We start from the raw sequence: 12,706 nt of genomic DNA, 5'->3' as shown, positions 1-12,706 counted from the left end.
GGTAGCTAAGCTGAAAAGAGCAAAAAAGAAAAAGAAAAAAGAAAAGCTGCTCATGTTTATCTTATTCAGAAATGAGCATTTTAGCTTCACAAAACACAGAAATAAAAATATCTTCTTGACGCTTGGCTCTATCAACATGTTTTTATTTTTATTTTTTAAAACAGCATTAATTAATTAATTGTTGTTGTTTTTTTTGGCCACTTGGGGGCTGCAGAGCAAAACATTGACATATTATCACCTTATAATGTGTTAACATCAGCATTCATGTGGAGCTGTCCATTATTTACTCTGCTTACAGCAGAGGTGTAGAGCTGCAGGAAATAGCTGGCTCTTCATTTGTTAAATACTGCTTTATTTAAGCAAGTTTCTTACTGTGTCCGCCTGTTTTCTGGTGCTGGGTATATAGTGTACAGTGTGTCCGCCTGTTTTCTGGTGCTGGGTATATAGTGTACAGTTTTTTTGTTGTTGCTGATAACAGCTGCCTGCTGCATCTGGAAACAAGGTTGATGAGTCTAAAAAAAAGCAAGCAAACAAACAAACAAACAAAATCATTTAGCTGAAAGAAGCTAAAGCATCCCATAGAGTTGACAGGAACTGCAGAGTCTGATAAATAACTGGCTTTATATTTATTAATATCAGTGAGCCCTTTCACATTGCACATATTCACTGTTAATAAAAAGTCTTGATCAAGTATAAAATCTGTGTGAAGGCAACACTTTCTTTCAAAATGCATTAAATAGGGAAATAGTTGATGAAAACATGTGAAAAGACTTGAACGATATATTACTGAAATGTGGAGTTAGAGGTTAATATTACTGAAATGTGGAGTTAGAGGTTAAAACAGTCTTTCATCCATTTTCAGTCAAGGACTTTGTGGGCGGTCCTAAAGGGTGGCTCGATGACACACTGAGGCCACCCTGAGCATACCCCTGCAGCCCGAGCAGAGAGACAGTGATTAATTCATCACACTTAGAGTGTTTCAAAGTTAGTCATGTCATTTTCTGAACTCATCTGACACGTTTCATTCGCTTCAAAATGGCTTTTTACCTGATTTTGACACCTAATTTCATAAACTTCTCGATATTTCTCGATTATTAATCATTCAGATTTGGCTGGATTGTCAATAACACTTTCTTCTTTGGTCTGACAAACTCAGAACACATATTTATTCTTTCTTTACACAGACTTTAAGAGGAAATACACAAAAGAAGATGAGACTACTTTTCTTTGAGATTTATAAGATCTTTATTTCATTTCTTTCATTGGAAAGTTGCTTTCCAGATGCCAGCATCCCTGAGAAAGTGTACAATGCAAATCTTCTGGACAGCCCCATCAATAAGCTGAAACAGGGCCAGCCAAAAGATATTCACATCTGCAAAACACAACCCTGCACAGCCACCTTTGTCTTGTTAAATCACAGACTGGCTAGTACCCTCCTCCAGTCACTGAAGTGAGCCTATTGCGTTGTGATGAGGAGATAGTGCCTCCCTCTGCTTGGCAAACTTACTGCAGGGCATGTTCAGAGCTGAGAGCTGTCCATGGTAGTACTTTGTGAGGAGTGATGTGATTGTTTATCCCTTTACTCTCTAAAATCTGTGGATCCCAGGAGAGGGAGAGCGCTCTGGTGAACAGGCTTATTGGCATCATTTCAGCTAGAAATACATAGGTAAATAAATAAAAATAAAATAAAAGGGGTATAATAGCATTGAAACAAACTAATAAACAAAAACTATCAACTTAAATCTGCTAATCCCCTATAATCCTGCTTTCATCAATAAATATGAGGTCTGTAGACAGAGAGCATTGCTACCGTTTTTACAGGTGATACAGTTACTCTGGAAGTCTGTGTCAATCAGAACATCTCATTCACGATGCCACATACTCCCAAATCCAACCAGTAAAAGCAGTAACAATATTCAAAAGCCATTCGCTTATGTGGCTAAGTGGCTGTTGAAGAATTTCCAAGGGATGGTTAGCAGCATTGCAGGCCTGACCCCTTGCTATTCCCTCCTGTTAGCCCACAGTCTGCTGGACTCCTCTCTATGCGGTCATCTCGAAGCAGCCCCTGCGGTGTGTCTGCATGTCCCTCACCCTACGGATGGACTGGATCTGGGGGTGGTGGGCTCCCCAGTCATTCCAGTGCTTGTAAGGACCCATTTCAAACACATACTGGTAGCCACGGTAGCCAGGGTACTGGTAGCCCACCCAGCTGTGTCGGGAAGAAGAGAGAAACATGTGTGAATCAAAAAAGTTCTACTGTTATGTTATGTTGTGAGATTTCATTTTGGATTATCTTCTTCTTGTTCCTATCCTCAATAGATATTGTCATACACTGTCAAATGAACTCTTCCCAGTAAAAGGTGCCTAATAATGACTTACGTTCCACCGGTGACCTGAAGACTGGCAACGCGGTCCTGGAAGCCGTAAGACCACAGGCTAGGAATATCCTCATCACAGATCTCCATCTTACGACCCTCGAAGTTGGGGCACTCAAACAGGCAAATCTTGTGGTCCTGGGGATCCTATAAGATCGGAACAAAGAAGAAGTCAGGTTTGTTGCCAAGTAGATATTTACAATTGTTTCTTGTGTTTCAGTGCATAACATTAGACGTGGTACAGTTTGCCAAATTGGTCGTTGGTTTCTATTCAATGGCTTTGGGATGCATGTTTCCATGTAAGGTGCGATTTGGAAGTTTAAAGTTTAAAAGAGAATTAAAAAATAAAACAAGTTCCACAAAAGTCAAGAATCATAAATTAAATATTATAATGAATATATAAATTACATCTATTTTTTTTATATAATTTTCAAGTGAGCTGATATATGAGATATTTGTCGATTTTGGTGCAGCTTCTGGTTCACTCTCTGAGAGATTTCAAATAAGAAATGTCCAGTCAAGATCATTATGGATGCATGAATACTGTCATTGTTATAATATACTTATACTGGTTTGAATAGATATGTTGTTTTCTGGGGGAAAACACTGAGTATGCGCAGTTTTCTGGATTTTTTAATTGAAAAATAGTGGCATGTCAGCTAATAAAAGCTTTAATCCAAATATACTGGCAGTGGAATGAGCCTATAAATACACATATAACTGCAACCACAAAAAGCTATTTCCTTTGTGCCAACAGAAGTTAGATGAGGGTCGACAACAGCCACAATAGACAGGAAATATGGCAGCCATGAAGACTTATCCCAACTTACCATACGGACGGGCCTGACCGACATGAAACGGTCACACCTGTAGCTGTTGGACCAGGTGTCCCAGCGGGGGTACTCTCCCTTCTCCAGCATGAACATCTCACCGGTCATGTTCTGCTGCTCATAGCCCACCCAGCTGCATAGACAGACAGATAGATATTTTACTTCTAACCGATTGGGTTAAAGATATACATTGTTGTAACACATATTTGAATGGCAGGTTTGACTTACGGTCCACACTCCACAATGATGGAGCCGATTCTGTCGAAACCCTTCTCACACAGGTTACGGCACTCTCCAAACAGGTCCATCCTGCGGCCTTGGAAGTTCTCATATTCATAGAGGTATATCTGAAAAATTAAACAAGCTTAATGCATGCATTTCTAATATCAAATATCTTCATTGCATAATTATTATTTTATTAGTCGATTAAAGAAAAACAAGTAGACGTACTTTGTGATTGTGCATCTGCATGGCAGAGTGGCTGCCAATACTGCCCTGAGCACCTGAGTGAGACATGATCAGATCTAGGGAGAGAAGAAATAGAAAGTAGGTCAAGCATTTTCAGAGAGCACTGTGGGCTTATGAAGTATTTACTGTTTAATGACAGCCGGAATACAGAATGTACTCCAAAATACTGAGAGAAAATCTTTAGGACCAAAGGACTAAATCAGATAAAACTTTCTTTTCTTTTTTTTGCCTTAGGGCTAAAAAGGACAATTTTTCTAGATTTAGCTTGAGCACGCTGTGAAATCACACTTGATTTACACCTTTAAAACAGTTTGAATGTGCATCATCCCGTTGGAGTTACTAACCATAACCAAAATAACTGATGGGTGCTAAGCAACCATGCCCAACAACTAATCCTGGAATGCACAAATACATCACTGCAGTAAAATCATTTGAAGTCAGTAAAAACAAGATTTTCACGAGGCGTTAAGTTGCTCCTCAAGGTTAAAACATATCATGAAAACAGTCTAGCTTTCTTTTGTAATTCGTTTCTTCTATAATGGTCCAAACACAAACCAAACAAAACACTTGAAATCTTTTTTCACCCGAGCAAAAAAACATAATTCTGTGTTTCCAGTAAAAGCAGAGTACAGCGTTTTATTGTTTTGCTTGCTCAAATCACTCTCAACAACCTTTTGTTAGCAACATATTTTCATAAGGTTCTGCCCTCAAAGTGGAATTTCCTCTATAAATTTCCCAGTACACGCCCTGAATTTCTGTCATGAGAGCAAAATTTAACCAGCCATAAAGAACTAATCTGTCCAAACCTGCCATGATCCATTTCTTTAAGGATAAAGGATTAGGCACAGTCCCTGGTCTTTCTCCTCATCATAACTTGGGATGAGCCACTGAATATGAGAGCAGCACTGAAACATAAAATCATACCCTGCTGCATTTTATGTTAATATTCCATCTACTCGGTCCAGAATTAAGCTTTAAGAGATGAGCCAATCCACGCTTGGTTCTTTCAGTCCAAAATGTTAGTAGACCAGAAAATCACAGTATTCCTCTCAACATCCAATGATTAAAGAGTTACAAGAGTGGAAACTTACAATTACAAGTGCAGGTTCAAATGGACTGACCTTTGGAGAAAGTGATGGACACAAGGCGTGCCAGTGGGGATATATATATACATTCACTACCAGTTTGTGTCTATAGAGGCTGGATTCTGACTTCTTATTGGCTGGGAGCTGTTTGGAGCATGGTGCGGGATCAAAGGTCATGATGCTTATCTGCAGACAAGTCATGCTGAGTCGGCTGCCTGTTTTGTTGTCCGGCACCATTGTGGGGCACCGGGGACAGTCACTGCCATCAGCAGAAAGTTAGCCCACACACATACACACTCACACACACAGTTACGTTTGCAGTCAGCGCCCTCACGTCTCACTTTCTTTCTAATTTATTTTCCTATTTTTTTTCCTTCCCTTCTGTCGTTGTCTCTGCTTTCTCTGTGATCTGGTTTTGTCTTTCACCTCCATTTTTTTCTCTCTCTTTTTTTTCTTTTGATCCTTAGTGAAGCCGGTCCAAGCCTTTGAGCCCTGTGTGTGTAATGTGCTGACTGCAGGAGTGGCATCCATCTCTCTATTGTTTAGACAGACGAGTGTTGAACAGTTTTTTGGCTTATTAAAGTGCTGGACAGGCTGTATCCATACATACACACATCTCATACAACCCTACCTACTCACTCATGCCGTGTGCACACATGCATTTGTACTGAAACAGTGACATGTATGCACATTAACAGAATATTTTCTTTTTATGACTTATGATATAAATACAGCTATTAAGACCACAATTATGTTTCAGTTTCAGCAAATCAAAAGATCCACATTTTGTCTGGCTGCTTTCTCTGTGTTCATATAATTGATTTTACATTTAGGATGAATGGATATTTTCCCATGGATCTCTCACACCTGTGGCACTATGAGCTTTTAGATGCTTGCAGAAGAACTAGAAAATTGTGATTTTCCATTTGATGTAATTCTAGTGAATGTTTAGCAGCTGTTAGACAGCTGTTAATGGCCTGTGGGCAACTACTCACAGCTTGAACTTGAAAATGGATTATTGGATCATAGAAAAGGAAGCCGCAGCAAATGTCATATTATGTTTTTGACAATACAAAGACAACATCAACTGACATCTGAGCTGTGTTAGACATTTATAGAGTAGGCAGAGAGGCAAAAAGATAATTTTCACTATGATTGTAATCATTTAATGTAGAGCGAACTGCTCTTTGTGCTCAGTGACAGTTTCGAAAACAAACATTTACAGCTCAGATGTCTGTGGCTGAGGAGGTAGAGCGGGTCGTCCACTAATCAGATGGTTGGTGGTTCGATCCTTGACTCCAACAGTCTGCATGTCGAAATGTCCTTGGGCAAGATACTGAAGTGCTTCCTGTAAGTTGCTTTGGATAAAAGCATCAACTAAATGCAAATTTACAGCACAATAGACTTTCCACAGGACTGGTGATCTTAATACCATCATGCAGCCCTGCATATGTGTGACCACAGTTTAGATGCATTTCTGAGGCTCACATTTTGGTGTTTTAGTCTAACCTTTGTCTTTGCAAGTCTACATACTACATACCGGATTTACAGTTAGAACAGCATTAGTTTTGAGATTGGTTTTGCTTGCTTAAAGAAAATAAGAGGTGGGAGAAATGTCAATGTTTGCTTAGGTTCTGCATCCGTCAGGTTCTCATACATCAACCTGCCCTTTGTTCAGCTTTATGCTAAACACAGGGAAGGATGTGAAATGTTAAACTAAGATGTTCATTCAAATTGATACCATACAAGCTATACAGACAGAGTTGGAAGATATTTTACTAAAGCAAAAGTAGCAACATGACACTGTAGGAATACTCTGCAACAAGTCCTGTGTCAAAAACTTCATTTAAGTAGAAATACAGCATCTCAGTGTTGTCATGGTGACTTTCAACAGCTCTACATACTGTTAGGTAGTTTCATGAATAACATATAATATACAGGGTTGTTCTGAAAAGTATCAAGTCTCCAATCTGTATATAAGTAGCCTACAGTAGTCAAGTAAATGTACTTATATTCCACTACTGCATACAAAACATACATACCGAAAGGTTTTTTTGCATGTACTGTATCAGTACAGAGATTAAGCGATTGTCCAAACAAACCTCAAACAAGTTTATTGTTTCAGACAATTATTTCATTCCTCACCAACCCATCAACTTTGTAATATGCAAACAATGAAAATGCATTGACGGAGTTTAAAGTTTAGACAGTTAGGTGATCTGCTTTGAAAGCACTGACCTGTCGAGAGGCTTCTGCAAATCATTTTTGCAGTTTTTTTTTGTAGTTTATTTAGCTGAGGAAGTACGAAACTTGGCTCAACTCATAAAGGAACTTTTAATCCCTCAGTTTATGAAAAAACAAGTACAAGATTTTCCTCTGAGATGTTGTCAGGGTAGAAGTATAAAGTTGCATAGAATGGAAATACTCAAGTAAAGTACTTTGAATTTGTACTCAAGTACAGCACTTGTGTACAATGTGCTTTTGCAACAGTTTTTAGGCTTAAATTAGTGTTTTAATTATTAGTTATTTTACTGCCATAAAGGAAAAAAAGGATTAAAGTCACAAAAGTACAGGACATGGTCAGTTATCATAGCCTAAATAGATTTGTGTAAACGTGCATGTGTGTGAGTTCCTTTGTATGCTCTGAATGTATGTGCGAGTGCATGAACACGCCTGCCGTCTGTGACTGTGTGCGTGCATGACTGAGCATGATGTGCTTATACTATGGGACTATAGGATTGAGTGAAACGGTGACAGGAGATGCAGATGCGGGGAGATGTGGGGTCAGTCGAGGTGGACATGGTGCACACATTGGAGATGGAGCACAAAGGACTCAGTAAGTAAATTATTAAAAATTCTAATCCAGCTTGTTTATTAGACACCTCTATCATTTTGAGTCTAAATACCAGTAACTACAAAGTCAAAGAGACAAAATGTTCTCTCTGTAGCCGACCATTTCTGTTTTTGTGCTTCACCACTAAATGTGTTGTTGCACTGGCACATCTGTGATGATCTGTTTCTTGGACCAGGCCGTGCTGGGACTTGGTCCAGCCCACTGGTCATGGACCATTTGGAACTTGTGCTTATCTGCACTGGGCACGGTGCCCTCCATCCAGTCCCACTGTGTCAAACTAAAGCCCAGTAGCTCAGTGCTTAACAATGACTGGAACAGCAATGTGCTGACTCCTGAACCGACCAACAGGCCCAGCTACTTTTCAGCACCAGCATGTATAAATAGGTCCATTTACTCTGGGTTCAGGACATCGTTTTTGTGGAGCCCCCCTGTGAGTACTGCACTGCTTTTCTTTGGGGCCGGTCAGGTAAGCCCTCCTTCTTATAGACTTGTGTAGGCCATTGTCGCTTTAAATTTTTGTGTCTTTTGTCTTTGTTGTTTCTGCTGAGCCATGTAAATGTATAGAGGTCAATGCATAGACATACTGACCATGCACTGGGAGAACAAATAGCAATGTGCCTACGTCAACAGCTGGCTCCATTTAGTGTGAGCATGTAGTAGCTTCAAGAAAGGTTACAGATAACATGCAAGAGTTGATGAATTATTTTATACAGGTCAAGATTCCTTTAATAATATGATCAGCTGATATTCACAAAAATATTTCAAACACACACACACACACACAAATAATACTCCTTCTGCATATCTAATAAACAGTAGCTTAAAAACAGGTGTGAAATAGTTTACATCTAGTGCTTGACCTGTGTGATGTATAAACATAAATATGACTGTCCCTGTCTCTACACTGAAGGTAAATCAGCATTGAGATACACAGTAGCATGGCTCTGACTAATCCCACCCCACTTGGACCATGGAAGGTGAGTGTGATGTCTCGCCTCAGGATGATGATCAACATGAGTAGATTGCAGTACATTACACTACAAGTGGTACATTTGATGATGATGCCAATGACGTGTGTGTCTGTACACACATCAGTGTGTGCGTGCGGCATGTGCATGCTACATGTATGCATTTATGTCCTCTCCAGATCACAGTTTATGACCAGGAGAACTTCCAGGGGAAGCGTGTGGAGTTTACCTCAGCCTGCCAGAACATCATGGATTGTGGCGTCGACAACATCCGCTCCCTGAAGGTGGAGTGTGGCGCGTAAGTCTGCCAAAGAGCCCAGCAGTTATCAGATGTAACTGTCAGCACATTTATAATCTTAAAATTGAGCAACATCTTTCATTTAAAAAAGATATTGATGCCTAAATAGACTATTTAATGGTTTATTTGACTGTAAATAAGTCTACAAATGTACTACTAAGCCATTTTTAGCAGGTGATTCATCTGATGATCAATCTGTTCTTAATGGTCCTGAATGTTGTGTCTATCTGCTTGCTGTCTACAGCTGGGCAGGATATGAGCACTCCAGCTTCTGTGGACAGCAGTTTGTGTTGGAGAGAGGAGAGTATCCTCACTGGGAGTCATGGAGCGGCAGCAACGCCTACCACATTGAGAGGATGATGTCCTTCCGCCCCATCTGCTCAGCTGTGAGCTTCTGTGTCCCTCTTCAGAATTAAAATGCACTAAATACGACCCATCAAGTTGACTCACTTGGGATCAGAACCCTAGTTTCTCATGTGATGAGTCAGAGTTATACTTATACCAGCTGCTGTCTGCAGCTAAAAAATAGACTGTAATAAAGTGTGATCTTAAGCACTACAACAAATTGGACACTCTACATAAATTGTACAAATATGGAGAGAATTATACAACTTTTTCCCTGACAGAAGGCTTTCTTCAACCTCTGTGAACTTAAATGTTTGTAAGATTTATGACTATTTACACAGAAGTAGAAAATAGATTTGCCTCACCTTGTGAAGGATGTCTTCAGAAATATTTATAGCATCTACTGAACAAACATAGAATCCTAACCTGGTATATTGCTGTGTTCAGTGTCTTATTTACATCACATTTTCTTTATACTAAAACAGACTGACTTAGCCAAGAATGGCAGCTAAAGGCTGATTCTGTCAAAGACGAGATGGTTGAAGCCCTGAAAAGGTAGAAGTATGTATTTGTTTGTATATAACCTGTGCTGAACTTTTTCTTTTCTTGCATCATGTGCACACAGAACCACAAGGAGTCCAAGATGGTGTTGTTTGAGAAGGAGAGCTTCATGGGACGCCAGTGGGAGATAAACGATGACTACCCCTCTCTGCAGGCCATGGGCTGGGACAACAATGAGATTGGATCTATGCAAGTTCAGAGCGGCTCGTAGGTCTCAATCTCTTTACGGGCCTCTTACATGTGACTGCTGGCATTAACCAACAGCATTTAAACCTAAGAAGTAATAAAATATATAACAAATATCGTTCAGCTATTAACAAGCATGTTGCAATGCATTTAAGAATCTTTGCACACTTTGTTTTGCTGTTTCAAGAGAGCGAAAAACTATAATTCATACTGCTAATAGACACAAACCCTTGACCACCCTCTGATCCTATCCTATTATGTATTTCATTATTCATTGCAACTTCATTTTGTCACTTTATTTGTGACTATTAGTACCCCAACAATGCACTTTTGTAGTTATATATGAAATGTATTATATTAGGATAAAACTCATGAGATGCATTGTTGGAATGCAATAATAAGACTACATCTCAGTCTCAGTGATTAGACAATGTTTCATTTAAACCATATGTTTATCATTAATCATTGTTTTCCTCTGCTCCTCCAGCTGGGTGTGCTACCAGTTTCCAGGTTACCGTGGTTACCAGTACATCATGGAGTGTGATCGTCATGGTGGCGAGTACAAACATTACAGAGAGTGGGGCTCCCATGCTCAATCCTTCCAGGTGCAGTCGCTGCGTCGAATCCAGCAGTGAGACCTGCAGCCACCTCACCCAACCTCTCTCTCTTTACCTCCTCCGGCTCCATGTCCTCCTCTCCCTCTTCCTCCTCCGCACCCCCACGTCCCTTCACCCAGTCATTCCAAGCTTTAGCCAGCTCTGTCAGATCTTAGTAAAAAAATCACACTTTTTGTTTTGTTCTGTTGCCAAATGAAAATAAAAAGAAATGTGCTGAAGACAAAGAGTTAAAGAAAGAAAAAACTGAAGAGAAGCACCTGCCTGACGCCCCCATTGAGGACAGAAGAGGGCTAATAATGTCTCTCAGAGTCATTGGTTGTCATATTTGTGGGTAAACAAATGATCAAAGGAGAAATGGGCAACATGAAATAAACAGAAATACAAGAGTCTGCTGCTAAACTGGTGCTGTGTTGTGATTTATTTTCATATTTATACAAAGATTTCTCCATTTGAATCCAACCATAGCAGTCCACAGATGCTGTATTCACATCAAATGTTACTTTAAACCTTTAACAAAGGAAGAGTACAAGTCCACAGGAAAATCACATCACCAACATGTAAGTCAGTGAGTGCAACTTAACACTTTACTGTGAGGATACCATCCTCTGATATCATTGTAACAAAGGTTACACACACTTAAATACTCAAATTTGCAAAAGCACAACAAACAGGGGTATGTATTGTGGTTGCTGCACCGTACACACATTAACAGCCTTTGCATAAAGGTTACTGATAACATTTAATAGCATTACAGCATCGATAAGAAAACCACAGCATGAATTTCATTTTCACTTAGATCCCTAATGTTTGCATTACTGAATTAGCAATTTCAAAGAAGATGAACTCAATAATCTTGAACCAACCAAGTTATTAACAACAAAAAATATATTGGGTATTAAGTCTCTAAAGCATAGAGAAACTCTCCATACTTGTCAAGTATTTGTGATATTAGCTGGTAGCCATGTGTATTAAGTGTAAGCTTGAGTGAAAAAGGGTTTAACAAGGTCCAAATAGTCAGCTGCACTGCTGGAGTACCTAGTCTTTTTTTCACATTTCTTTCGACAATTTTCATACTGCGCTATTAACAATGTGACAAAAGTCTGAGTCATAAAACATACATAAAGCAAATCTGACACCTACAGTAGTACAAAATGACACCTGCTCAGCAGTATGTTCCTAATAACATGCAGCCCCCCGTAGATTACATGACACATATGTTTCTTTATTTCTTATTTTTTTACATTAAAATATATATGTATATATGTATATATACATATATATATAATATATATATATATATATATTATATATATATATATATATAATTAATAATATATATAAGATAATATATATATATATATATAATATATATGTATATATATGTGATATATAGGTGTTAGTGTGTGTGTGTGTATATATATATATACTATAAGATAGATATATAATATATATAGATATATATATATATCTAATATAGAGAGAGAGAGCGAGAGAGAGAGAGAGAGAGAGAGAGAGAGAAAGAGAGAGTTATTTTATGTTTATGTTTGCATTTATTATGCTCCATAAACTTCTCATGGACAATAACTCTCACTACATGACCTCCTGCTCAAAGAACAGAGCAGTTTCAGTTGGAGACTCTTGCAGCTCAAAAATAATCATCTGTACCATGACTCCCCTCTGTGCAGAGAGAGAAGACTCATTCTGTAACAGTTGATTTGATTGATGGGCATAATAATGATGGATGCATAATTGCACTCTCCCCATGTAAGTTTTTCACAAGTTATTGCACAAGAGTCTATATGTATATTTTTCTTATGTATATTTTTTTAGAGGTAGAACCATATGTTCTTCCTCCTTAGAGTTTATTCTTATACTGTGTCACCATTTTTACCTCATGCCTGTGTGTAGTGTGTGCCTGTTCTGTGTTGTTACTTCTACATCTATCTATCTATCTATCTATCTATCTATCTATCTATCTATCTATCTATCTATCTATCTATCTATCTATCTATCTATCTATCTATCTATCTATCTAATCTGTCAAGTCCCTTTCATATTAACTGTACTTATGTCTATACTTGTATAAGAAGAAGAAGAGGAAGAGATACTTTATTAATAT

General features: G+C 38.7%; 2 protein-coding genes across 3 annotated transcripts; one reads left to right on the top strand and one right to left on the bottom strand.

The window, feature by feature from the left end:
• Positions 1-1,226: 1,226 nt before the first annotated feature.
• Positions 1,227-4,844, bottom strand: crybb1l3 (crystallin, beta B1, like 3). Of its 2 annotated transcripts, none has more exons than XM_010735798.3 (6): positions 4,765-4,844; positions 3,656-3,729; positions 3,434-3,552; positions 3,206-3,338; positions 2,380-2,522; positions 1,227-2,209 (listed from the first exon to the last, which is right to left on the bottom strand). In XM_010735798.3, the coding sequence occupies exons 2-6, from the start codon at positions 3,719-3,721 to the stop codon at positions 2,041-2,043; spliced, it is 630 nt and encodes a 209-aa protein (XP_010734100.1). In that variant the 5' UTR covers positions 3,722-3,729; positions 4,765-4,844; the 3' UTR covers positions 1,227-2,040. The 2 variants fall into 2 exon arrangements, with proteins under 2 accessions (XP_010734100.1, XP_027136466.1); XM_027280665.1 differs by lacking the exon at positions 4,765-4,844 and adding an exon at positions 4,598-4,701.
• A 3,156-nt stretch (positions 4,845-8,000) lies between these two features.
• On the top strand, positions 8,001-10,986 carry cryba1a (crystallin, beta A1a). Its single transcript, XM_010735800.3, has 6 exons — positions 8,001-8,078; positions 8,523-8,589; positions 8,760-8,878; positions 9,123-9,264; positions 9,849-9,991; positions 10,458-10,986. The coding sequence occupies exons 2-6, from the start codon at positions 8,551-8,553 to the stop codon at positions 10,603-10,605; spliced, it is 591 nt and encodes a 196-aa protein (XP_010734102.1). The 5' UTR covers positions 8,001-8,078; positions 8,523-8,550; the 3' UTR covers positions 10,606-10,986.
• Positions 10,987-12,706: the final 1,720 nt, after the last annotated feature.

This window comes from Larimichthys crocea, chromosome VII, assembly GCF_000972845.2.
Source record: "Larimichthys crocea isolate SSNF chromosome VII, L_crocea_2.0, whole genome shotgun sequence".
Classification (NCBI taxonomy): domain Eukaryota; kingdom Metazoa; phylum Chordata; class Actinopteri; family Sciaenidae; genus Larimichthys; species Larimichthys crocea.
This window is presented reverse-complemented; position numbering and strand designations above follow the sequence as displayed.